The sequence below is a fragment of the Stomoxys calcitrans genome, chromosome 3 (genome assembly GCF_963082655.1).
Source record: "Stomoxys calcitrans chromosome 3, idStoCalc2.1, whole genome shotgun sequence".
Taxonomy (NCBI): domain Eukaryota; kingdom Metazoa; phylum Arthropoda; class Insecta; order Diptera; family Muscidae; genus Stomoxys; species Stomoxys calcitrans.
The window spans coordinates 63,498,868-63,525,143 of NC_081554.1; the positions used below are offsets into that span (position 1 = coordinate 63,498,868).

The following is a 26,276-nucleotide window of genomic DNA, read 5'->3' on the forward strand; positions in this document are numbered from 1 at the left end:
TTCTAACCCAATTCGGAGACTAACCTGCACAATCTATTGGGTTGCCCAAAAAGTAATTGCGGATTTTTTAAAAGAAAGTAAATGCATTTTTAATAAAACTTAGAATGAACTTTAATCAAATATACTTTTTTTCTAAAGCAAGCTAAAAGTAACAGCTGATAACTGACAGAAGAAACAATGCAATTACAGAGTCACAAGCTGTGGAAAAATTTGTCAACGCCGACTATATGAAAAATCCGCAATTACTTTTTGGGCAACCCAATATAAAAAGTATGGTCCGGATCGGTGCATAACATGATATAGCTCCCATATCTAACTTTACAGTTTCAATCCAAGGTAGAAGACTTGTAATGTTCCTAGCCAATTTTAGAACGATTTTACTTTTTCTATATCTCATTTGAATACTTCCTAATTCGCATTTATAGTATTCGAAAGAGTATTATATAGCTATTACCGCAAGACATTAGTCACCCTATACTTATTTCTTAAAGTGTTCGGATTTTCCCCACATGCCATAGAATTAAAACAAAATCTATTGAAAAAAACTGTTACTGCAAGGACCAAGAACTTCATTGTGAAACCTTAGTGGAAAAATAAGTGAAGTGAAGTGGAAAACTTTCTTTAAATCTGCTTAAACCGATTTATTTACCTTTAACTTAATTTTAATCGATACCTCATTTTCAACATAAATTTTGCCTGTTGTACTCATCTTAGGATGACACTCATGTTTATTTACGAAATGTCTGTAAATTCATCAGGCTTTTGATGCTTGCAAACTGGGTAGGGGGAAAAAACAATTTATTTTTATAAATGATTTTTAAACAAAACTCTGCTCGAAAATAATAAATTATCATCACATCATGTCATACAACCATTCCATATCCTTTAGTCTTTCGACTCTTATGATGCCGGCCAAAATGGAGGAGGGTATTGGACAAAACAAAAACCAAAGCAAGAGAAGGTGGAAATCGTTGCTGTGATAATGTATTGATACCCTACAAAGTTGTATTATATGAAAATTTTGAATTGGAAAAAAATCAATCCGGCTTCGTTTCCAGACTTGGTTTTACCGACTTGGTTTCGGACATACTTATAAAGGTTAGTATGGGGGAGAGTGGATATATGATTCCAATAATACAGCAGATTTTAAGGGCTTTCATATGAATTCTGAATTTTTAAAAGCAGTTGTTTAAACGTTTTTTAAGTATCTTGAAGCAGCTGGAATATCGTAGGAATCCTATACAGTACGAATTCTTCAATATCTTCGCTTAACTAGCATATTTCATGAAAATAGAGTTTCAAAACATTGTAGCATAGGGTATCCTTACATCGACCTTGCAGATTTCACCTTTCATATTTACTTTTCATTTTCCCCTTTTTCTACCCATTTTTTTGTTTGTTCTCTCAATTCACTGCACTTACCTTTACTGATTCCGGTGGCTTTGTCGCGCAAAACATTTATTGAATGCACAGCACCGTATTCCTCGAACATGGCACGCAATTGAGCCTCGTCCATAGACTTTGGCACCTGGCCAACAAACATTTTAATGTTGTCTGGATCGGGCTCTTCCCGTAGGAATGGGGTATCAGTGTCCATGCGAAAGCACGATTCACTGCCATCCAATGCCATCAGATTGCGATTTGTACTGCATGTATTGTTGTTGTTATTGTTGATGGCATTCGCATTATTGTTGTTGCTACACAGTCCGGGCACACCATTGTTTTTATTCAGCAACGACGAGTTATTGTTGTTGTTGTGAATGGGACTATTCGGTAGGCTGTTGGTTGTACTGCTTTTATCACTCATGCCAAATGCACTGCAAAAGAGAAAATTGCAATAGAAGAGAATGAGTATGAGAATACGAATAAAAGAGAGAAAAGGGTGTAAGGGAAAGGTTTTACAAATTGTTGTAATCGGTTTAAGTGGGAGATGTTAAAGTTATATTCTCAATACTAAATGAGGTATCTTTAAAAATTAACAGCGAAACTTAATTTGAAATGACCACATATGTATGTGATCGATAGCTCGAGTAAGCTTTCGTAAAGAATAAAAATATATTAAAAGAATCACAAATTCTAAAAATTATTCTAGATGTTAACATATGTTTACACAATTGCAAAATTTTTCTATATATGGACAGATAATGACGATTAATGGGAACTCCAATATATCTTCAAATGCTTCATGTCTAAAAAAAACACGAAATAAACCTGACGATAAAACTGAGCAAATATTGGCAGTACAGGATCGCATAAAGCACTCGAAACTCGCAGCTTTATTAAAAAAAAAAAATACAAAGAAAGGTAAACGATCTACCCATTGGTCTTCTTTAGCACCCAGAAATTGCAAATCTTAATCGATACATCTGAAATTTTGGTAAATGAGCTCCAATCTGTGTAATGTTCCTCGTTATCACGAGAAGCTTAGCTGGGAGCTACCGGTTGCGTCCACAGGTTTTGGGTAGTGGAATGCTCCATACGGTGTAGCTGCAACTTCAGTCGCAGACAGTCAGCAGTATCGAGTCATGATTTTTCGTGAGAGGCCAGGCGGCACCGGCTCTTGCTTAAATACTCAGAGCCTATGATGCTCGATATGACAAGGCGAGTTAATGGCGCATTTAAATAACCAATGAGCATCATGTTTCCGCGGCGATCGGTCGTATGGACCTGAACGAGCTAGCTCACCTATAAAAGCTTGACAAAATGTAGGTACAACAACAACCACTTTGTGGAGAAGTTTACAAGGCTGACTATCCTAAGTAAATATCTCAAAAGTGTTGGCAAAATTAGGAGAATATAAACACCGCTGGAAAATATATTCTGATATTCTTGCCGGAATTTGAACAGAAGCGTTCAGCATCAAAGGTTGACTTGCTAACATTTCAGCTGCGGTACAGAAGATAAGTAGTATGATGTAAGGAAAGCTATATAACTGCTATATATCTGAAATCCCCAAGGATTTTTTTATATGCCTGAATAAGAATTGCGCTTTCTAGAGGCCCAAAAAGTATATTCAGAAGATAGGTTAATACTGGAGCTATAACAGGTTTTAGACCGATTTGAATCATACTAGTTGCATCGGTTGGAGCCCATGGGAAAAGTCATCGTACAAAATTCCAGCCAAATCGGATAAGAATAGCCTCCTACAGAGGCTCGAGGAATATATTTGGGAGATCGGTTTATATGGGTGATATATTGGGGTTTGAACCAATTCAAACTAAACTAAGTACATTTGTTAGAGGTTGTCATCTTGTCAATTTGGATAAGAATTGCGTTCTCTAAAGGCTCCAGAACTACAATCTTAACATCTTATATCTAAACGTTGATCCATTTGGATCATTTAAAATCCCCACCGACTTACTTTGAGAAGAAATATTTATGCAAAATTTCAAGCTGCCAGCTTTACTTATTCGAAAATTTGCGAATTTTAGATACCACCATCAATGGTGGAGGGGGTACAAATGAAGTAGATTAGGTTAGGTGTAAGTGGCAGTCTGCGCATCAGACTCATAGGCATTTTCGTCCATTGTGTTACCACAAGAACAGAAGAAGACATATGCCTTCCAGTTCTTACCGTTGAACCGCTTTAAAAAGCCAAAAAATTTGCGAACCCACACCCGTTTTAAAAAGTCAAACAATTTGCGAACGTTCACACCCGAAATAGTAGGTGGATTTTTGAAGCGCCGTCCACCTGATCACAACACCCTAAATCATTGTAGGTCTGACATCTGCAGTATATGCCCAGTGCATGGCGCGCTGTTTTAACCCCCAAATTTTGCGAGTAGCTCTCTTGGAGGTGTAAAGGGCAAGATTTGCCTTTCTTGTCCTATCCAAAATCTTGAATTTGAAGTTCAATTTGCAGAAAGCGCAAAATACCGGGTTATTTTGCTGAATAGGGCTAAAAACCCAGGTATTTTGCGCTTTCCGTAAATGGAACATTCTCTCCTCCCAAGGAAAGCAACTTCAATGTCAAGAGATGCTACCATTGTATTTTCCTTGACAGCGAAAGAATCCTTTATGTAGTCGGCGAAGTCGTGAAGGGCTGTACTTAGTCCACGAACCATTCTTCCACACACCTATGGTTCCTGGATAAGAACCACGTCTAATCCCCCGCCATCAGGAGGATCTTTATGGCGCTGAAGCGGTCTTACAATGGTGGAGATCTATCTGCAGAAAACGGACAATAGTGAGGATTCAGAATTTCCACCACTATATCAGAATTTCCACCACCGCATCCTCACAAGATTAGCTAGATCTTGTCATGATGAGCTTCCGTACGCATGCAGGGCAGGTGAGAAAGTTGTGCAACCACTCTTCCTCAGGACACTGGACACTTGCAGTGTGGACGATTCCTCCTAAGATGCTTCACTAGCTACTGCTATTGCTGTAATTTTAGAGTTCCATCCTTCAAATGAAGTAATTGAGCTGAAACTTTGCACAAATTCGTTTTTGTCTATAAGTAGGCTAAGTTCGAAGATGGGCTATATCGGACTATATCATTATGTTGCCCCTATATTAACAGATTTCCCAATTTATGGCCTTAGGTTCATAAAAGTCGAATTTATGTAGATCGATTTCCGTATTTAAGTCCTTTACCCAATGAAAGCGGCATTCGTTACTTTTTTTTTACTTCCAGCATCCATGGTAAGTAACGTCCAAATCGATATATAACTTGATATAGCTCCCTTATAAACCGATTATACGGTTGGTTGTTATGCGATTTGGTTGAAATTTTGCACGTTCAGTTTTGCTACGACTTTCAATAACCGTGGCAAGTAGGGTTCAAATCAGACTATTACCTGATATAGCGCCTTCACAAACCGAATTCCAGTTTGAATTCTTGAAATTGGTATCCGATGTGACCGAAATTTTTCATGCATTGGAAATGTCGTATTTATAAGAAAATGTGCATTTATTCGAGCATCAATTCACTTCGCATCATCAACATGTCCATCTCTCTACATTTATATAATCACTTTTCATATGCCATTAAAGAATTATCAGTCTGTATCTGTTGAATAATGTCTCACAAACTTAAGTCTATAAATGCTCTTATTGACTCCTCCTGGCAAATATAAAGGATTGCAGTTGATAATGAATGAAAATAATTATTGTGCAACATCAAATTGTCTTGTGTTCAGTTCTTCTTCACATATTCTTGGCAAATTATTTAACTGTAGCAAATTATAAGTGTACAATGAATATGAAGCTTGTTCTTTCTTTGTTTCATTTTTCTGTCACATTGAATTGGTTTCCAATTTCCTTTATTTCAACATTCCAACAGTCTTTTTGAACCCGAGTAAGTTAACCTTACCGAAGAAAAAAGCCAATAATAGGTGTACGATTAAATATCAATTTAAGACGAGAATCAAGGAAGCAACAACTGTGGATTAATTTAATAAAGCAAAGGACGAAATTAAATACTGTGGACAATTCTGATGAGGGTTCAATTAACAAGAACGGAGTGGAGAAGGATGTTGCGGAAAAACAGTTTTAAACTTTATACGCTCGTTTAAGGGACATAAGGTAGTGAAATAATGAAACGATTTCTTAAAAAAAAACAGAGTAACACTCAAGTTGATAGCGGAAATATGAATCTTAAGGTAGATATGCAGCTTTAGAGAAATATTCAATAGGCATCATATGGCCACCAACAACTATACATTAATATGTACAATTATTGGCACGTTTTTTCCTATTAAAACCTTTATTCAGCCTAAAGTAAAGTTTATATATTGTGAAACAGATTTTCCATGGAAAACCTTATTCAGCCCAGCTGATTTAAAGTATTTTTTTTATGAAAAACCTTTTTCAGCCGTCCTGATTTAAGGTTTTCTTAAAAAAAAAACTTATTCAGCCCGGCTGAATTAATGTTTTTCTATGGAAAATCTTATTCAGCCCAGCTGAATTAAAGTTTTCCTACGGAAAATCTTATTCAGCCCGGCTGAATTGAATTATGCCTAAGGGAAATCTTATTCAGCCCGGCTGAATTAATGTTTTTCTACGAAAAATCTTATTCAACCCGGCTGAATTAAGGTTTTCCTACGGAAAATCTTATTCAGCCCGGCTGAATTGAATTATGCCTAAGGGAAATCTTATTCAGCCCGGCTGAATTAAAGTTTTCCTAAGGAAAATCTTATTCAGCCCGGCTGAATTAAAGTTTTCCTAAGGAAAATCTTATTCAGCCCGGCTGAATTAAAGTTTTCCTAAGGAAAATGTTATTCAGCCCGGCTGAATTAAAGTTTTCCTAAGGAAAATCTTATTCAGCCCGGCTGAATTAAAGTTTTCCTACGAAAAATCTTATTCAGCCCGGCTGAATTACAGTTTTCCTATGGAAAATCTTATTCAGCCCGTCTGAATTAAAGTCTTCCTACGGAAAATCTTATTCAGCCCGACAGAATTAAAATTTTCCTACGGAAAACCTTATTCGGCCCGGCTGGATTAAAGTTTTCCTAAGGAAAATCTTATTCAGATCGGCTGAATAAAAGTTTTCCTACGGAAAATCTTATTCAGCCCTGCTGAATTAAAGTTTTCCAACGGAAAATTCTATTCAGCCTTGCTGAATTAAAGTTTTCCAACGGAAAATCCTATTCAGCCCGGGTGAATTAAAGTTTTCCTACGGAAAATCTTATTCAGCACAGCTGAATTAAAGTTTTCCTACGGAAAATCTTATTCAGCCCGGCTGAATTAAAGTCTTCCTACGGAAAACCTTACCGGATCTTAACTTCTTGAGCCTCTAGAGAACGCAATTCTTATCTGATTTGGCTGACATTTTGAATGAGGAGTATTGTTTGGACTTCCAATTAGTGTGCTATTACAAATAGATTCATAACCCGATATAGCTGCACTATAAACCGATCCCGGATCTTAAGTCCTTGAACTTCTAGAGGGCGCAACTGTTACCCGACTTGGCTGAAATGTTGCTTGGTGTGTTTTGTTTCCAATAACTGCGCCAAGAACGCTCAAATCAGTTCATAATCTGATACAGCTGCCATATAAACCGATATGAAATCTTGACTTCTTGAGCCTCTAGAGGGCGCAATTCTTACCCGATTTAGCTGTAGCTTGTAGTATATCGTTTTCTATTATATTGAACAGATGTGTCAAGTTTGATCCGAATCGTTCTCGAACCTTATACAGCTCGCATGTAAACCGATCCTCCCATTTTACTTCGTGAACCTCTTCAGGGTGCAATTCTTATCCGATTTGACTGAAACTAAACGCAATGGTTTCTTCTATGATCTCCAACATAGGTGGCAAGTATGGGCTGAATCTGCCTAAAACCTGATGTACCTTCCATATAATCCGATCTCCCGATTGCGCCCTCTAGGGGCGCAGTTCTTGTCTAATTTGGCTGAAATTTTGCACATAAACTTCTACTATGGTCTCCAACATACAAATAGATTAGCACCTAACCTGATAGCATTTAAGTTCTTAACAATTATCAATGGAAAGTATGTGGCAAGTTAATAGAGGGGCATTTCACAACCCACCATTCTCAATTTCAGTGAAATCGTATGGAATATGGGCTTTTAATGGGCTCAATGCGTCTAGATTTGGCCACGTAGTTTTGGAATGCTCACAGCGCCCTCTTTGTTACCATCTATCATTCGTTGTCCTTCGGGTATGGTCATGAAAACCTAGCCAGTGTCCCTGGAGTGTGTAAGGTAGTTCCTAGTCTCGGAAGCTCGTCTGCTTTAGAATTTCCTGGGATATCTCTGTGGCCCGGCACCCAGAACAAGTGAATTTTGAACTGCTCAGCCATCTCGTTGAGAGATCTGAGACAGTCGAAGGCGGTTTTTGTGTTCAGAAATACGTTCTCCAGGGATTTAATGGCTGCCTGACTGTCTGAGAAGATATTTATGCCAATCGTCGTAATGACATTATATCTTAGCCATTCTCCCCCTTCCTTAATTGCAAGGATCTCTGCTTGATACACACTGCAGTGTTCGGGTAACCTCTTCGATATGATCAGTTCTAGATCTTTAGAGTAGACCCCAAAGCCCACTTGGGCGTTTAGTTTGGAACCATTCGTATAGAAGATTATGTAACTCCTGTTACCGGCGCAGGTAGGGGTAATTCACACTGCCTGGAACATCGGATACTGTATCAATGATAACACAGTGTCCGTAGCCGCCACATTACCGATGAGAAAGTTTCCTTAACCTCACGGCAGTGGTCGTTGCAATTTGTCTAGCCACAATGTCCGGAGGCATAAAATGCAGCATTAAAGTCAGTGCATCAGATGGTGTAGTCCTCAGTGCGGCTGCACAAACAAGCCGGCATGCACAACCAAGCCATCCTTTGGATCCGGTTAAGTATTCAGCAGTAGGTGGAATTTTGAAGCGCCGTCCACCAGACCACAACACCATATAGCATTGTAGGTCTGACAATTGCAGTATATACACAATGCATGACGCCCGGTCTAAACACCCCAACTTTTGCCAATGGCTCTGTTGCAGGTGCGTAGGGCAAGGGTAGCCTTTCTTGCCCTTTCCAAAATCTTGAATTTTAAGTTCAATTTTTTGTCCAGCAAAACACCCAGGTATTTTGCGGTTTCTGTAAATGGAACATTCTCTCCCCCCAAGGAGACAGGTTCCACTGTGCACAACTTGTATCTCCTGCTGAAAAGAACTACTTCTGGCTTGCACAGATTTATACCTACACCACTTTCGGTAGCCCACGTCGCTGTTGCTCGTAGACCTTCCTGAAGTATATCTCTTAGAGTGCTGGAAAACTTTCCCCCAACCGCGATTGCCACGTCATTAGCATACGCGACCACTTTTACACCTTTTTCTTCCAGAGACAACTTTTTAATAGCTACATATGTTCTAAAGTAGAGGAGACAGTACACCTCCTTGTGGTGTTCCTCTGCTGACCCATCTTTTTAGATCCACTGATCCCAAGCCTGCCTTAATGCATCTTTGAGTTAGTAAGTAATTCGAACCATACTTAGCACAATTGTTGGAAGTCTTAACAGAATACTGCATGCAAATTTTCAGCCAAATCGTAAAAAAATTGCGTCTTGTAAGTGTTCAAGAAGTCAAATCGGTAGATCGGTATATATGGGAGTTATATCAGGTTATAGACCGATTTTGACTTTACTTGGCACAGGTATTGGAAGTCATAACAGAGTACCCATGCAAAATTTCAGCCAAATCGGACAAAAAATGAGGCTCTTAAGGGCCCAAGAAATAAAACTAGAAATCTTTTTATATGGGAACTATATCAGGTTATAGAATTTGGACCGTACTGTCAGTCAAATCGGACAAAAATTGCGTCTTCCAGGGGCTCATGAAGTCAACTCGGGAGATCGGTTTATATGGGAGCTATATCAGGTTATAGACCGATTCGGACTGTACTTGACACAGTTGTTAAAAGTCGGAACTGATTTCGACGTGCAAAATTTCAGCCAAATCCGACAAAATTTCGGCTTCCAGGGGCTCAAGAAGTTAAATCAGGAAATCGGTTCATATGAGAGCTATATCTAAATCTGAACCGATATGGCCCATCGGCCTACTTCGATATTAAGTACCTGTGCAAAATTTCAAGCGGCTAACTTTACGCGTTCGAGAATATTTCGAGGTGTTACAAACGGAACTATGGAGCTATATCCAAATCTGAATTGATATGACCCATTTGCAATCCCCAACGACCTACATCAATGTTAAGTATCTGTGCATATTTTCAAGCGGCTAGCTCTACGCGTTCGACCGCTATCGTGATTTCGACAGACGCACATGGCTACATCGACTCAGAACGTCGAGACGAATTTTTCGAGGTGTTACTAATTGAATGTATAGATTAGTATGCCCCCATTCTATGGTGGAGGGTATAAAAGTTAATATACCCTTATCCTAGGGTAGAGGGGATTAAAATATATTTACTTTATAGCATTTAAGTGCTTGCCTTTTAAAAATTTGCGAAGTTGTCATTTTTTTTTTCTAGTGGTGAGTTGAACATGTAACTCAACATGTTGCTTTAGTTTGCACTCTCGCTCTAACTTTCTCTTTCACTCGCTCTTTGCTCAAAACGAATGAAGATATCGAAAAATGTTTGGTGAGAGAATTTTTTTTTTTTTGCTTCTGGCAACACTGTCATTCACCGACAACGTGAGTCGGAGTCTCTGTGGGAGCATGTTCTCTTGCTGATGATATTTTGTGTTGTTGTTGTTAACGTTATTGCTATGTGGGCAATGTCGTGGGTGGCCTTGAAAAATCACGATGCATGCAGATGTTACGTTATGAATATTCTACACATTTCCAAGTTAAACACTTTTTGAAGAGCGAGAGGAAAATATTAACTGATTTTATGTGTGAAGCTTTCGGTAGATAACACAATAGACTAAATTCATTTTCTTTAAATATAATTTATATTCTATAGAAAGAGTAAAGGTTTTATATGGCATTCATTTTAAAAAAAATTTATATACCTATAAATGTGAAAAATATTATCTGTCAATTATTCTAAATACTCACTCCAAAAGTAATTCCTTTTTTTCAGCGAAATCAAAAATTGAGCGGCGATTGCCCAAGAAACAAGAAGATTTATTGCTAAACATCTTGAATAATTTCACACGTCCCTCTATATCTCTCTTGCGTTCACAAGCTCACAGGACAAAGCAATTCAATTTAAAGTTAATAAATAATTACACAAGTAATTGATAAAAAAAAGTTCACTTATAATATCAGTTAAATAAAGATATACGAATATATCAAGGCAACGTTACACCAAGTTACAAATTCAGTTCAAAATGTTCACTTATTTAATTATATGCTTAAAACTAAGAATAATCGTTTAAATAATTCACGTTTAACACTCTCAAGCAGAAGTCACAATAAACGATTAAGATCTTTGTTTTTGGTTTAGGTTTTCTAGCAATTTCCTAATGTTCTCAGGGACCCACAAGTTTTTGTAACACACGTTTTTTTTCACTTTGGAGTAGGACTATCAAGACGACTCTTATGTAAAAAAAATATATATATAAAACCGAAATGAGACAAAAGGTGGTGGAAGCAAGAGAGTTATTAAGGTGAGAGGGGGGAGGATGTTTTAAACAAAACAAATGCGAAACGCGATTTATGACTTTTAACGACAACGATCGATCTCGTAATGAACCATGAAATGCTGTTTGGGCAGCAATAAGGCTAAACGCATTCCTCCAATTCCTTTTCGGCAGAGTAAGAGAAATCTTTCGTTAAGTTTTACAACAACTGAGCAAATGTACCGTTAGAGATCATATTTTGATTCAGGCTTCATAAGACGCAGACAGCAGAAAATATTTGCAAAACAAACAAAAGTGATCTATGGGAAAAGGTGGGCATGTTGAGTTCAAAAAAAGCTGTGGGCTTATGTTGAAATGCAAAAAAGGATATAAATTAAATTTTAATTTTCAATGATGCATTTTGTAGTGAAGTAAATCTTCTGAGGAAACAAAATTCGGCCGGGCCGCATCTTATATACCCTCCATCATGGATCGCATTTGTCGAGCTCTTTCCACGATATCTCTGTTTACGCAAACAAAGGATTAAAGAAAAGAATTGCTATGTTATTGGAACAATATCAAGTTATGGTTCATTTCGGACCATAATTGAATTGAATATGGGAGACCATAGTAGACGTCATTGTGTAAAATTTCAACCAAATCTATTAACAATTGCGCACTTTAGGGGCTGAAGAAGTTAAACAGGAAGATCGGTTTATAAGGGGAGCTGTATTAGGCTATAAACCGATTCATGCCATATTAGTCACATATGTTAAATGTCATGGGAGAAGCCGTTGTACAAAATTTCAACCAAATCGGATAATACTTGCGCCCTTTAGAGACCGAAGAAGTCAAGATCCCATGTCGGTGTGTATGGCAGCTATATCAGGTTATGGACCGATTTGAACTATTCTTAGCACAGTTGTTGGAAGTCATAGCAAAACTCCTTATGCAAAATTTCAGCTAAATCGGATAATAATTGCGCCCTCTATTGGCTCAAAAAGTCCTGATTCAACATCGGTTTATATTGCAGCTATAACAGATTGTGGACCGATACGAACCATATGTAGCACAGTTGTTGGAAGTTGGCTGAAGAAGTAAAGACCCTAGATCGGTTTATATGGCAGCTATATCAGATTATAAACTGATTTGAACCATATGTTTCACAATCTTTGGAAGTCGTAATAAAACACCTCATGCAAAATTTCAGCCAAATCGGATAGGAATTGCGCCTTTTAGACGCTCATGAAGTCATGACTCCAGTTAGGTTTATATGACAGTTATATCAGGTTATATACCGATTTGAACCATATGTGGCACAATTGTTGGAAGCCATAACTTAACACGTCGTGCAAAATTTCAGCCAAATCGGATGAGAACTGCGCCATCTAGCGGCTCAAGATCCAAGATCAGTTTATATGGCCGCTTTAGCAGGTTATGAACCGATTTGAACCATACTTAGCACAGTTGTTGGAAGTGATAGCAAAACACCACATGCAAAATTACAGTAAAATTGGATAAAAATTTCGCCCTCTAACAGCTGAAGTAGTCAAGACCCCAATTCGGTTTATATGGCAGCTTTATCAGGTTATGAACCGATTTCATCCATACTTAGCTTAGTTGTTGGAAGTGATACTAAAACGCCATGTACGAATTTTCAGTCAAATCGGACGAGATTTGCGCCCTCTATAGGCTCAAGAAGCCAAGACCCAAGATTGGTTTATATAGCAGCTATACCAGGTTATGAACTGATTTGAACTACACTTAGCACAGTTGTTGGAAGTCTAAACAAAACACCACATGCAAAATTACTGTAAAATAGGATAAAAAAGTGCGCCCTCTAACAGCTGAAGTAGTCAAGACGCGAGATAGGTTTATATGGCAGCTATATCAGGTTATGATCGGTTCATCAGGTTATGAATCGATTTCATCCATACTTATCACAGTGATGGACCGAAACACCACGTGCGAATATTCGGTCAAATCAAACGAGATTTGCGCCCTCTAGAGACTCCAGAAGTCAATATCCAAGATCGGTATATATGGCAGCTTTACTTCTGCGAAAGTTATCAACTTTCGACAGACAGACGGACGAACGGACATGGCTAGATCGACATAAAATGTCATGACGATCAAGAATATATATACCTTATGGGGTCTCAGAGGAATATTTCGAGGAGTTACAAACAGAATGACGAAATTAGTATAGCCCCATCCTAGAGTGGAGGGTATAAAAACACTTTTTTCTCCCTAACTTCAAAAACAATGGTTTTTGTGTTCTATTTATAAAAGAAATAGATTGCCCTATGCCTATGCAGCCGGACAATATCCGATTGTATGAACTTTCTCTAAAGTCAAATTTCAATAAAATTTTCTCTAAAGACAAAACTTTCATGAAATTTTCTATTAGGAAAAATTTCCATGAAATTATCTCCAAAGAAAATATTTCAATAAAATTTTTTTCTAAGGACAAAATTTCAATGAAATTGCCTCTAAAGAAAAAATTTCAATGCAATTTTCTATGATTTTCTATAAAATTTTCTCTAAAGACAACACTTTCATGAAATTTTCTCTAAAGACAAGATTTCCATGAAATTTTCTCTAAAGAAAAAATGTTAATAAAATTGAAACTAAGATAGAATTTCAATGACATTTTCTGTGTATTTCTATGAAATTTTCTCTTAGGACAAAATTTCCATGAAATTTTCTCTAAGGACAAAATTTCCATGAAATTTTCTCAATAAACAAAATATTAATGAAATTTTCTCTAAAGGCAAAATACTAATGAAATTTTCTCTAAACATAAAATTTCAATTCCATTTTTTCTGAATTTCTAATTTTTTTGAAGACAAAATTTCCAAGACATTTTTTCTAAACACAAAATTTCAATGAAATTTCTCTAACAACAATATTTTGTTGAAATTTTCTTTAAAGACAAAATATTAATTAAAATCAAATACTGATGTTTGAACTCAGGTACCTGGCAATAGAAGAATGTGCACCTTGTGCTACCCAATGTCATTTTATATTGCCATCTTTAAAAGCCATAAACATATTTTATGAATAGTGAATATAAAAAGACTAACAATTATGAGGACACCCTAATACTCTCTAAGCTTACCTCGCCTCCACATGGCAACTAATAAAGACGAGACATAATAAAATGGTATCAAGTAATAAACATAATGAACAAAATACTCTTCAACAATATCAAGATATAATACAAAAGTCAAAACATAAAAGCACAAAGATACCACAAGCCATGCATCATCAGAAGCAGCAGCAGCAGCGGCAGCAACATCCTCATAGAATGGCCATCAACAATAACTACTCAAGCTTTCTTGACTATTCATTACCCCTCTACCCATACATTGTTATCGTTGCCAACGAAGCAATGCTTTTGCAACGCACATCTAAAGACAATAGGGAGTGCAAAAAAAAAAAGCAAATAGCAACAACAACAACAATGAAGCAAATTGAAGAATAGAAAGAGACTTGTTTTGTGTTGAGGCTTTGCTCTGTAAATGTTGTTGTTTTGTGTTGAGGCTTTGCTCTGTAAATCTCTTCTCAATTGATGGTCGTCTCCAGTACAAGAACAAGAGATAACGAAAGTCTTAACAATGAACGAATGGCCACTACAATACTCTAGAAGCAACAACAAAAACCATTCATGATATTACAAAAACAACATTACTTCCTATAGAAATTATTGTTATCAACAAAATAGGTATTACTGCAATAATATGAAAAAAAAAGAAGATATTCAATTTTACTGCAGCTGACCAACAATTCCTTTTGTGTGGGTGGGAGGTTTTTTTTCTAACAATTCTATTGCTTTTTAGTGGCTTTTTAAGTCGCTGAAATAGAGTGCTATCGAAGAGAAAATGTTACGTTGCCGACTCGGGTTCATTGTAGAACATTTGCATTGGACAAACAAATCTGCTGCAGCAGTTGGAATGTTTTAGACGAGGCGATGTAATGCAGCTACAAACATTGTAGTTGTTATGCTATATGTGTGAAGTCAATATCTTCCAGACCGTACTGTTCTTAAAAACAAATGAATAAAGAATTGCCAAGTTATTTGCCTCCAACTGCTCTCCAACCGCTAGCCCTCTGGCGAATGCAACTTTTCAGATCACTTCTAAACTGATTGTTAGCTCAGATCTCAGGAGATAGACTAACTGAACGCTTTTTGTTGAGCTCTTAAACCTGTTCTGTTAAAAAAATGTTCTTAATGAAGGGGTTATAGACAAATACCATGCCTGGAAAGTCAAGTCTAATTAAAAGAGACGTACGGCATTATTCTTTAAAGATATGAGAAAACTGATTGTCATACAAATCCTCTGTGATCAATTAATTAATCTGGGCGTATATTACTTACGTAGGATTCACAGTCAGTTCCTGAATCGGAAGTATCAATTCTTACACTATACTCAAGGTGGCACATACATGACGATCAACATCAAAGATCTCGTCTTGCTCTTTGAAATCTTGTAATCGTTACTCAAGTTGGTATCAAAATAATTTTCAAGGTGCAGCTGTGGAGCGCTCTGATGGAAAATTAATCCGCATACTTAAATTGGGATGTTTATGATCAAACGCTCCTCTAAAGATATGTAAGTGATCGGGACACCACCAGACATTTAGGAAATAAACTTCGCACCTTGTATAGCTGTGCTACTCTCTGTGATTAATAAGTGGAGAAAAACGACTTATGGCCAAATTAGTATTTAAAACAAATAAAAGCGTGCTAAGTTCGGCCGGGCCGAATCTTGAGAACCCACCACCATGGATTCTGCTAAAATTTGTTGAAGGGCATAAATCTATGGTAAAATTTTAACTAAATCGGACGAAAATTGTGGCTTTCAGGGGCCAAAGATGTGAAACCTGAGGATTGGTTTATATGGCAGCTATATCACGTTATAGACTTATTTGAAATGCATTCGACACAGTTTTTAAAAGTTGTAATAGAACAAAGCATGGAAAATGTCAGCCAATTCGGACAACAATTGCGGCTTGTAAGGACTCAAGAAGTCAAATCGGAAGATCAATTTATATGGGAGCTATGTCAGGTTACAAACCAATGTGGAGCGTAGTTCGCGTAGTTGTTGGAAGTCCTAGCAGAACACTACATGCAAAATGTAAACCAAATCGGCCAAAAATTGCGGCTTCCAGGGGCTCAAGAAGTCAAATCGAGAAATCGGTTTATATGGGAGCTATATCTAAATCTGAACCGATATGGCCCATTGGCAATCCCCAACGACCTACATCGATACTAAGTATCTGTGCAAAATTTAAAGCAGCTAGCTTTACGTGTTCGAGAATATTTTGAGGTGTTACAAAACGGAATGACTAGATTAGTATACCCCCATCCTATGGTGGTGGGTATAAAAATTCTATTTAAGTAAAACTTAGCGGGGACTAAAACACGCTCAACCAATCCACGATTAAGGTTTCAATGTCATAATAGGTGCTGCGGTGCCTTTTTTGTCCAACAAATCAGACTTACTTCGGTAATTGTTAGTCGTTGTGGTCGGCAGCCCCAAGTCTCTGGAGGGAGTCGAACCCACAACCACCGTACTGGTAATCTGAGCTCATTAAAAACTGAGCTATCGAACGTTCGGTCCAGAAGAGAAGGCATTAAATATCTTTATAACGGATCCAAGTGTTAGATATGAGTGAGTTGTAAAATATGCTCGGAGGCTCTAAATCTGAAACCGTCTCTTGAACGAGGGAAGACTCCATAAATATATTCACTAATGGATCCAGTCTCACCAAAAGCTGCATCACTGTACTAGCTCTGTAAGATGTATTGGTTTCTGAGAGCAAATAACAACACAAATACAAATTTTGCTCATGAACACTCCATTAAGGTACAAGGGCAAACTTCTCACATATCAATGAGTGCAGTCCGATTCAAGGTTTAAGCTCAATGGTAAGGGTCCTCCTTTTTATAGTCGAGTCCGAACGACGTGCCGCAATGCGACGCCTCTTTGAAGAGAAGTTTTTACATAACATAGTACCTCACAAATTTTGCCTGCATTAGGAGAGGAAAATCACCGCTGAACATTTTTTTTCTGATAGTCTTGCCAGGATTCGAACGCAGGCGTTCAGCCTCATAGCCGGACATACTAACCTCTGCGCTACGGTGGCGTCCGCAAATAACAACACGCAGCTCTCATAATGTCAGTTAGCTAATGTAAGTTCGGATCAGTGGAGTCGAGGTGTTGAGGTCGAAAGGAAGTATCAAGCCGGATCCGGAGAATGGTTTGGAGTTAAGTAATGGATCTAAATGCCTGATATTATTGGCACTCGCTTAATATCAGTTAGTCAAATGGCTTATGTATGTTCAGATCTGTGGAGTTGAGGTTTGAGGCCAGAAGGAGTTTTAAGCCGGAGTCGGAGAATGATGTGGAGTTAAGTAATGGATCCTGATATTGGTTTGTAAAATGTGCTCCAAGCAGCAAAATCTGAAACTGTTTCTATGCCGGAGGAAGACTCCTTACACACCTTCACTGCTTAATCTAAATCTCGCAAAAGCTGCTTCAACGTACTACTGCAGCTCTCTTTATACCAGTTTGTAAAATGTCATAACAAGTCCAGGGCTGCGAAGTCGAGATTTTAAAGCCAAAATCAGAGAACAGTTTGGAGTAAAGAAGTCAGGGTCTATTTCCCAGCGCAGCTGAAGTTATTGGAGGCGAAAGTGAGGGGGTGTGTCGCTTGGATCCTGCCGAGCTACTAGCGAATCCCAAAAGTTGAAACGATTGAACCTCAGCCACTTTTGGCCACGTATAAGGACTTATCCGAGTAGATGTGGTTGCTGAACCTACAATATATTGGAATGAAAGAGGAAAACCTTTCACCGGATCTGTGATCTTCGCTCCAATTAACAACCAGTCAATTTTTAGGCGAAGACGAAGCTACAAACGTCACTTGCTGAGCCAACTCGGAACAAACCATTACATGCAGTAGACGAAACTACAAACAGAATCAAATCGTTCAAAGTGTTCGGCCCCGATTCCTTCTGGGGAGCCGGTTCTTCTGCGATCTGGATGATGTTGCGAACGTCCTGAGATTTGTTGATGGGACGGAATGGTTCCGATGGGGGGTATTATGAGCTCCGGCAAAGGCACATCCGTGCTTGAGAGGGACCATATAAGGGAGGGGATGGGCGCTTTTACCTCCCATTCTGGTTCATCATTCTCCCTGTTTCTTTTTATTCGTATATAATCTCTAGATATGGCCCGGGGTGTCACATTTTATTTCTCTTCTCTTTCTTTTTAGGGTAGCACAATGGGACGAACTCCGAGTGAACTCACTTAGGGTGGGCAACCCATTCAACCTAACCCAACCGAGGCCCCGATAAAATTTCTACACGGTTGCTTTTGTGAGAGTCCTAAATCGGCCTCGACACTTTTATTGTTCCCGATGTGAACCAACGTTCATAGTTACTAATTTTAAAAGTATAAATGAAAAGTATGACCGTGTAACAGCAGTTTAAACATGCGTTTTACTTAACTTATGCATCAGCTGTTTTCATAACACTACCTTATGAGTATACCTTGACACTCAAGATCGCCTTACATCAGCAGAGCTGTATAACGGTAACACTGTGTTGATGGATGTGTTAGCTAGTGCATAGACCTCTATGCGTATGAAAAGAAGTTGATTGTTATTTTAACAAAGAAAGAACACATAGGCAAACAACAATAACTACAATTCAAATCAACAACATTAAAGAAGGAAGTTATTTAAAGACTACAGAAACGAGAATAGTTTTCTATAACTTTTTATGTTATCTTCTCCCTTTTTTTTCTTCCTTCTTCCTCTCCTTCTTTTGGTCGTTTAGAAAAGTTTGTTGTCTTTGTCCCTGCTTTGCATTTCCAATCACATGAGAGCGTATATTCACTCGTCCTATCTGTGAGTGACTTCTTTGAAAACTTTTATACAGCAGCGCCCCTCAGAAATAACAATTCATTGTTAACCACTGCCATCAGGGCGAAGGAAATAAGTTATTGTTGTTTGGCTAACAACTTAACAAGAATGGCTCAACGATGCTTTGCTTGCCCGTTCGTGTTGGTTGTTCTTTTCGATTTTTTTGTTTTGCTACAGCAACAACAGAAAACAAATCCCCATTTGAAGTTCAGATTTATATGGGTGTATTCTACTATTGGTTGGGGGTTGAACAAATGGTATTTTTAATGTCCTTTTTTGTGGGATGGGGGCGGGTGAAGGTTGTGAGATGAATTTGAAGCTTGGAAATTGCAAATTAGTTAGATACTAAGAGGTCAGTCATGATACTGATAAGATGGTTGCATGTGATCGGGAGATTAACAGTTTTAGGTAAGGTTTGGTGCGGATTTTAATCCCCCAAATGAAACTATGGACCTAAGCCAGAAGTGGCTTGTTGTGCGCATTAAATGCTAAAAAAAAGTAACCTTGAAAAAGAAAATCTAAGTTAGGAATTCCGTGCTACTTACAAAATTTTTAATTGTTTTCCACCCCACGCTCCTAAGTTGGTGCATGTCTGGTATTGTGTCCCGGTATATGTGAGAATCGCACTCCCCGCACTCCTTACACATGGTAACACTTGCCGCACCGATTTTAGAAAAGTGAGCTCGTAGTCCTATGTGTCCGGCTATGATACCAATAGCATTACTGACCACTTTCTTATTTCCTTTCAGTAATAGCCTCGTCTTCTCACGATCTGGATCCCCTACGGGATTTTCGCCGTCCTTCCGACTGTTTCGCTGTTCCACAGGGTTGCATGCGCATTAGTCGCCCACGCCCTTTACTCGGACTGCGTCGACCCGAAAGGCTTTGGGTTAACCAAGTTTATTGATGTCGTCTTCCTTTATTGATGTCGTCTCGTCTTCTCACGATCTGGATCCCCTACGGGATTTTCGCCGTCTTTCCGACTGTTTCGCTGTTCCACAGGTTTGCATGCGCATTAGTCGCCCACGCCCTTAACTCGGACTGCGTCGACTCGAAAGGCTTTCGGTTAACCAAGTTTATTGACGGTAGTCCTCTGGCCTTCACCGCCAAATCGTCTGCCCTTTCATGCCCGGCCCGGCACGGCCATCTTATACAATCCGGCGAAATCGATGTAACAGGGTATGCTTGTAGCTCGAGATAACATTGTCAAATAATGTGGGCTGCGAATTTTAGTGGCCCAACCCAGACTTTTGACTCAAAGAGAAATCTCATTCATCACTGAGTGCTGTTCGGTTAAAATTTTAGGCTCAATAAAAAGAGGGCCTCCTTTTTATAGCCTATATACAGCATAGTACCTCACAAATGTCGTCGGCATTAGAAGGGGATAACCACCGCTGAAAATTTTGTCTGATGGTCACGCCAGGATTTGAACCCAGGCGTTCAACGTCATAGTCGGAAATGCCACCGTCTGCGCTACGATGGCCCCTGATTCAACGTGTGAGATGACAATTTACTTTCTGACTGAATGATAGAGTATTGGACGATACAGTACATCTGCTGTTCATCACAAGCAATCTAAAGCAGAATCATTTCTTTAAAAAACTATTTAGAACATTTACAAGTTAATAATCACAAACAGTTCGTGTCAAGCGCCCTCTGTATATGCGTACTCACTTGTAGGCTACACTTCATACCCATTAAAGTTGTCTGATTTATTATAAGCAACACAACTTTGAGTTAAAATTTGCGCATTGTAATTTTGTGGTTTTGCCTAATAAGCTTTTAATTGTGGTAGTTATTGTTATTTTAACTTTGTTGTTGTTCATTTGAATCATATCATGCTTAGAGACACTTTGAAGTTTCTGACTTTTCTCTCACCATGTTTTCAGCCATCACCTAATATGTCAAGTTTCGTTACTGTTAGCCAGTGTGCTTTTGTTGTTGGCATTTTTTCTCTTTGGGCTTTGTGTCTCCGCAACAATATTTCCATTAGTTGACTACTTGAGGGAGTTGGCAAAACCCACAGGGAGACTCACGACTGTCTATCAATTTGTCTGTCTCGACGTCTCGTCCTCGCAATTCACACACCATTCAGATCGTAATTGGCTTAGTCAAATCTTATTAAATACACAAGACCAACCCAACGAAGGCCTTCGGTGCTTACCTTGATGAAAAGAGAGAGAGAGAAAGAGAGAGAGAGAGAGAGGGAACTCAAAAAAATTCTCTCGATAACAAAACGTAGATGGTTGAATGAATCAGAGCGGAAGACGAGGGAGTGTTCAAATAAAGGCAGTCACTGCAACCCACCTTCACTAAGTGCTCAACATGAAAATTAGTAAACGAAGAAGCCCAAACCAAACTTGACGAAATAAAGCAAAACATCTGAAATGGCTTTCCCTTTCAGTTTTGTTTTTGTAACATTTAAGTGGAGGTAAAATTGACAAAAATTGGCGGGAAAAAAACGACCTCTGTCGAACTGCAGCCATAGTTACATAAATGTTTGTACAGAGTGATGTGTACACATGGGTTAAATAAAAAAAGGCTCCCCTTTGGTTACACTAAAAATCATAGAAGAACAAATAAGAGAAACGTGGAAAACTGAAATTGCCCCTCAAAAAAGTGGATTCACCTAAATGAGTGGCCCTGGAGAAAAACCATTACATACGAGTATTAAGTTTCTTTTGCACACAATGGAAATGAAATGCGAGTTGACATGAGTTGCCAATCACAATGAATGAACTTGAACCAACTAAAAACGCATCAGAAGCCAGGCAGTAGCTTATATCACCTCCACCATGGATCACGCGTGTTAAGTTCTCTGAGTGATATCTTTTTGTAGGCAAAAATTAACGAGGGAGGCTCACATGGAAACCTTTTTTTGGGCATTGCTAGATTTTAGAGGAACTTGGACAAATATTTCAAGGTTTTCCCTACGATGAAGTTACTTACCCCCATTCTATGGTGGTGGTAAAGGGGCAGAACTTTCAAATCACGGGGACTTCGGATATCAATACAAAAATTTTTATCTGGGGAAGAGAACCCTGTGGCAACATGGGACGCTTTGCATGCCTATATCGGATTGATCGAAATCGGATGGCAAAATGAGCTTTCCATTAGCTCAAGTAATCTAGTCGGAAGAAGACTTTTTTAATTGTAGCCGAGTATCGCCAATCTCAGATTGCGACATTGAACCAAAATACTTTAATCTGTTGCCAGAGTATTGTTGTTGTTGAATATTGGTACTTTAACAGATGGCTTGAAGAGAGTATAGTCTGATGTAAAAACCATATCGTGGAACCCACCATTGACGTCTCTCATCATTGTCAGATTCCACCTTTTTACAGGTGGAGGTCCAGGCAATGGCTCATACTGCGGAGATCGTGATGCCAAAGGACATTTAGAATATCTGCATATTCAGTCGCCGCAAAATAGTATTAAAAAAGTAAAAATTCGTTTAGTTCGGCCGGGCCGAACTGTGGATACCCAAAGTTTGGTTACCCAAACCACCTTTCTTCAGAATCCGGTGAAAAATGCTTAATTTATGCCCCCATAGCAGCTTTATCGAAATATGGTCCGATTTGGACCAAATTCGACATGGACATTGGTGTAATAAGTACAAGTCATTCTTCAGTTTTCTAAAACAAAATATTGGTCTTTTTGGTAGCCATATCCAAATATAAACCGATCCCTATACGAAACGGATGTCGAAAAACCTAACATAAGTCACTGTGTCAAATTTGATCGAGAGAGATCGAGATTGAATGAGAGATCGGTCTACATGGCAGCTATACACAAATCTGAACCGATCAGGGCCAAATAGCAGAAAGATGTCGAAGAGCCTAACACAACTCGCTGTCCCAAATTTCGGCGAAATCGGACAATAAATGCGCCTTTTATTGGCGCAAAACCTTAAATCGAGAGATCGGTCTATATGACAGCTATATCCGAATCAGGACTGATCTAGGCCAAAAGGCAGAAAGTTGTCGAGGAGACTAACACAACTCACTGTCACAAGTATCGGCGAAATCGGACAATAAATGCGCCTTTTATGGGCCCAAGACCTTAAATCGAGAGATCGGTCTATATGACAGCTATATCCAAATTTGAACCGATCTGGGACAAATTGAAGGTGGATGTTGAGTGGACTAACGCATCTCACTGTCCCAAATTTCAGCAAAATCGGATAATAAATGTGGCTTTTATGGGCCTAAGATCCTATATCGGCGGATCGGTCTATATGGCAGCTATATCCAAATCTGGACCGATCTGAGCCAAATTGAAGAAGAATGTCGAAGGGCCTAACAAAACTCACTCTCCCAAATTTCAGCAAAATCGGATAATAAATGTGGCTTTTGTGGGCCTAAGACTCTAAATTAGCGGATCGGTCTATATGAAGATATAGTCCGATTTAGCCCATCTTCGAACTTATGGATAAAAAAGGAATCTGTGCAAAGTTTCGGCTCAATATCTCTATTTTTAAAGACTGTAGAGTGATTTCAACAGACAGGCAGACGGACATGGCTAGAGGGTCTTAGGTTTGTACACTGATCAAAAATATATATACTTTATAGGGTCGGAAATGGATATTTCGATATGTTTCAAACGGAATGAAACAAGTAAAAGCGTGCTAAGTTCGGCCGGGCCGAATCTTATATACCCTCCACCATGGATCGCATTTGTCGAGTTCTTTTCCCGGCATCTCTTCTTATGTAAAAAGGGATATAAGAAAAGATTTGCTCTGCTATTAGAGCGATATCAAGTTATGGTTCGGTTTGGACCACAATTAAATTATATGATGGAGACCTGTGTAAAATGTCAGCCAATTGGAATATGAATTGCGCCCTTTGGGGGCTCAAGAAGTAAAATAGAGAGATCGATTTATATGGGAGCTGTATCGGGCTATAGACCAATTCAGACCATAATAAACACGTATGCTGATGGTCATAAGAGGATCCGTCGTACAAAATTTCAGGCAAATCGGATAATAATTGCGACCTATAGAGGCTCAAGAAGTCAAGATCTCAGATCGGTTTATATGGCAGCTATATCAGGTTATGAACCGATTTTAACCTTATTTGACACAGTTGTTGAAAGTAAGAATAAAATACGTCATGCAAAATTTCAGCCAAATCGAATAGGAATTGTGCCTTCTAGAAGCTCAAGAAGTCAAGTCCCCAGTTCTGTTTATATGACAGCAATATCAGGTTATGGACCGATTTGAACCATACTGGGCTCAGTTGTTGGAAGTGATACTAAAACACTTTGTGCAAAATTTCAGTCCAATCGGATGAGAATTGCGCCCTCTAGAGGCTCAAGAAGTCAAGACCCAAGATCGGTTTATATGGAAGCTATATCAGGTTATAGACCGATTTAAACCACACTTATATAAACACACAGTTATTGGATATCATAACAAAACAGGTCGTCCAAAATTTCATTCCAATCGGATAAGAATTGCGCCCTCTAGAGGCTTAAGAACTCAAGACCCAAGATCGGTTTATATGGCAGCTATATCAAAACATAGACCGATATGGCCCATTTACAATACCAACCGACCTACGCTAATAAGAAGTATTTGTGCAAAATTTGAAGCGGCTAGCTTTACTCCTTCGGAAGTAAGCGTGCTTTCGACAGACAGACGGACGGACAGACGGACGGACATGGCTAGATCGACATAAAATGTCGCGACGATCAAGAATATATATACTTTATGGGGTCTCAGACGAATACTTCGAGTAGTTACAAACAGAATGACGAAATTAGTATACGGCCCATCCTATGGTGGAGGGTATACAAATGAATACACCCCCATCCTTCGGTGGTGGGCATAAAAGTGTCGATTAGTTTTTGCCTAGTTGGATATAAACTGCTATCTGTACCGATTCTTACTCGTACTAGGCACGGTTATTGAAAGTCACAAGACTATACCACGTGAAAAATGTCAACCAATTTGGGTAATCCGTTTATATGGGTGCCATACTAGTTAACAAACCAATGCTGACCATACCTAAAATAACTGTCTTCGACACTAAAGTGCCAATTCCAATCCCCTCTGCATGTTGGTGCTATCATTGAATACTATGGTCTCGGCAACTGCAGAGTTTTTCCTTCCAGAGATGGGAGTATCTTTTTTTTCCAACATCTTATATCTCCGCGTGAAAACATCAATTCCATCTTCCTTAGGTTTCTTCTCAACCCATCGCTCGTAACCCATCTCGACTATCTATCTCCTCGGCAAGTTTTGCATGATTTCACTTCAGTTTTTGTAGGATAGTGGTGTAATAGCTTCATCATTCTCTTTGTTACACCTCGAAATATTGGTCTTAGATCTTATAAAGTATATATATTTTCGATCGCCATAAAAATTTAAGACGATCTAGCCATGTCCGTGTGTCGATCAGTCTGTCGAAAGCACGCTAACATTCGAACGAATAAAGCTAACCGCTAAAAATTTTGCATAATTAATTCTTATTGATTCAGATCGGATCATACTTTTAGCGCCTATAGAGGGCGCGATTCTAATACGATGTAGTCGAAGTAGTAGTTACTACCTCCGATTGGGGTAACAAGTATGGTCTCAATGAGTACAAAACCTGATGTAGCTCCTATAGTAAGTGATCTCCCGATTATACTTTTTGAGCCTTGTGAGATTTGTGCTCGCAATTTTATAAATAATTGGTTTTAATTTTATATTTCCATTCACAATAGAGCACTACTGTGGTTGGCCACACTTATTTATGAAAAACATATCATGGCAATCCTGACGACAGATGTTCTACATAAGCCTGCACTGGTATTTATCCAGAACTTCGTTGTCCTGGATAGAGGTCATTTTCATTAAATTAAGTTTAAGCTGAATGATAAAGTACCTCCTCTTTACAGCGGAGTCTGAACGAGGTGCCGTAGTGTGACACATCGTTAGGGAGAAGCTTTTACATGACTTCTTAACATGGCAAAGTACCTCACGAATATCACCAGCATTAGGAGGGCAAAAACTATCGAAAATTGTTCTGATGTTCTTGCCAGTATTCGAAACCAAAAGCTCGGCGTCATAGGCGGACATCCTAGCATCTGCACCACTGTGACCATTATTTTAAGACCACCAATTTTTATTTTTATGTTTAGAAAGAGAAAACGTCCAAAGAACTTGTCAAATGCGATCTAAGGTGGAGGGTATTGTTGTTACTAAGATCTCTTTGTCGGTAAGGGGACCATATTTTGCTGCTTCCATGGCTACTTCACCATATTACCATATTATGCTGCTTCCATATCAAATTAGTTTCTTCCAAAATTACAACCATTTTTATGTGCTCTTAATATGCTTTGTTAAAACTTAGTTTGCTTTCCATTTGTCTTT

The 26,276-nt window shown here is 38.6% G+C and overlaps 1 protein-coding gene across 10 annotated transcripts in view; it reads right to left on the minus strand.

Moving 5' to 3' along the window:
- LOC106082527 (CUGBP Elav-like family member 2) overlaps window positions 1-26,276 on the minus strand; it is a 632,612-nt gene that overhangs the window by 265,509 nt on the left and 340,827 nt on the right. For 8 of the 10 annotated variants that reach the window (XR_009397811.1, XR_009397808.1, XR_009397814.1 and 5 more), the window contains exon 3: window positions 1,423-1,817. Coding sequence is in view for 1 of the 10 variants with exons in the window: in XM_013245088.2 (XP_013100542.2) it covers window positions 1,423-1,817 (395 nt within the window). In the remaining 9 variants the exon portion in view is untranslated. Of the gene's footprint in view, window positions 1-1,422; window positions 1,818-10,478; window positions 11,002-26,276 lie in introns of those variants that run through there. The other 2 variants (XR_009397815.1, XR_009397816.1) reach the window with 2 other exon arrangements.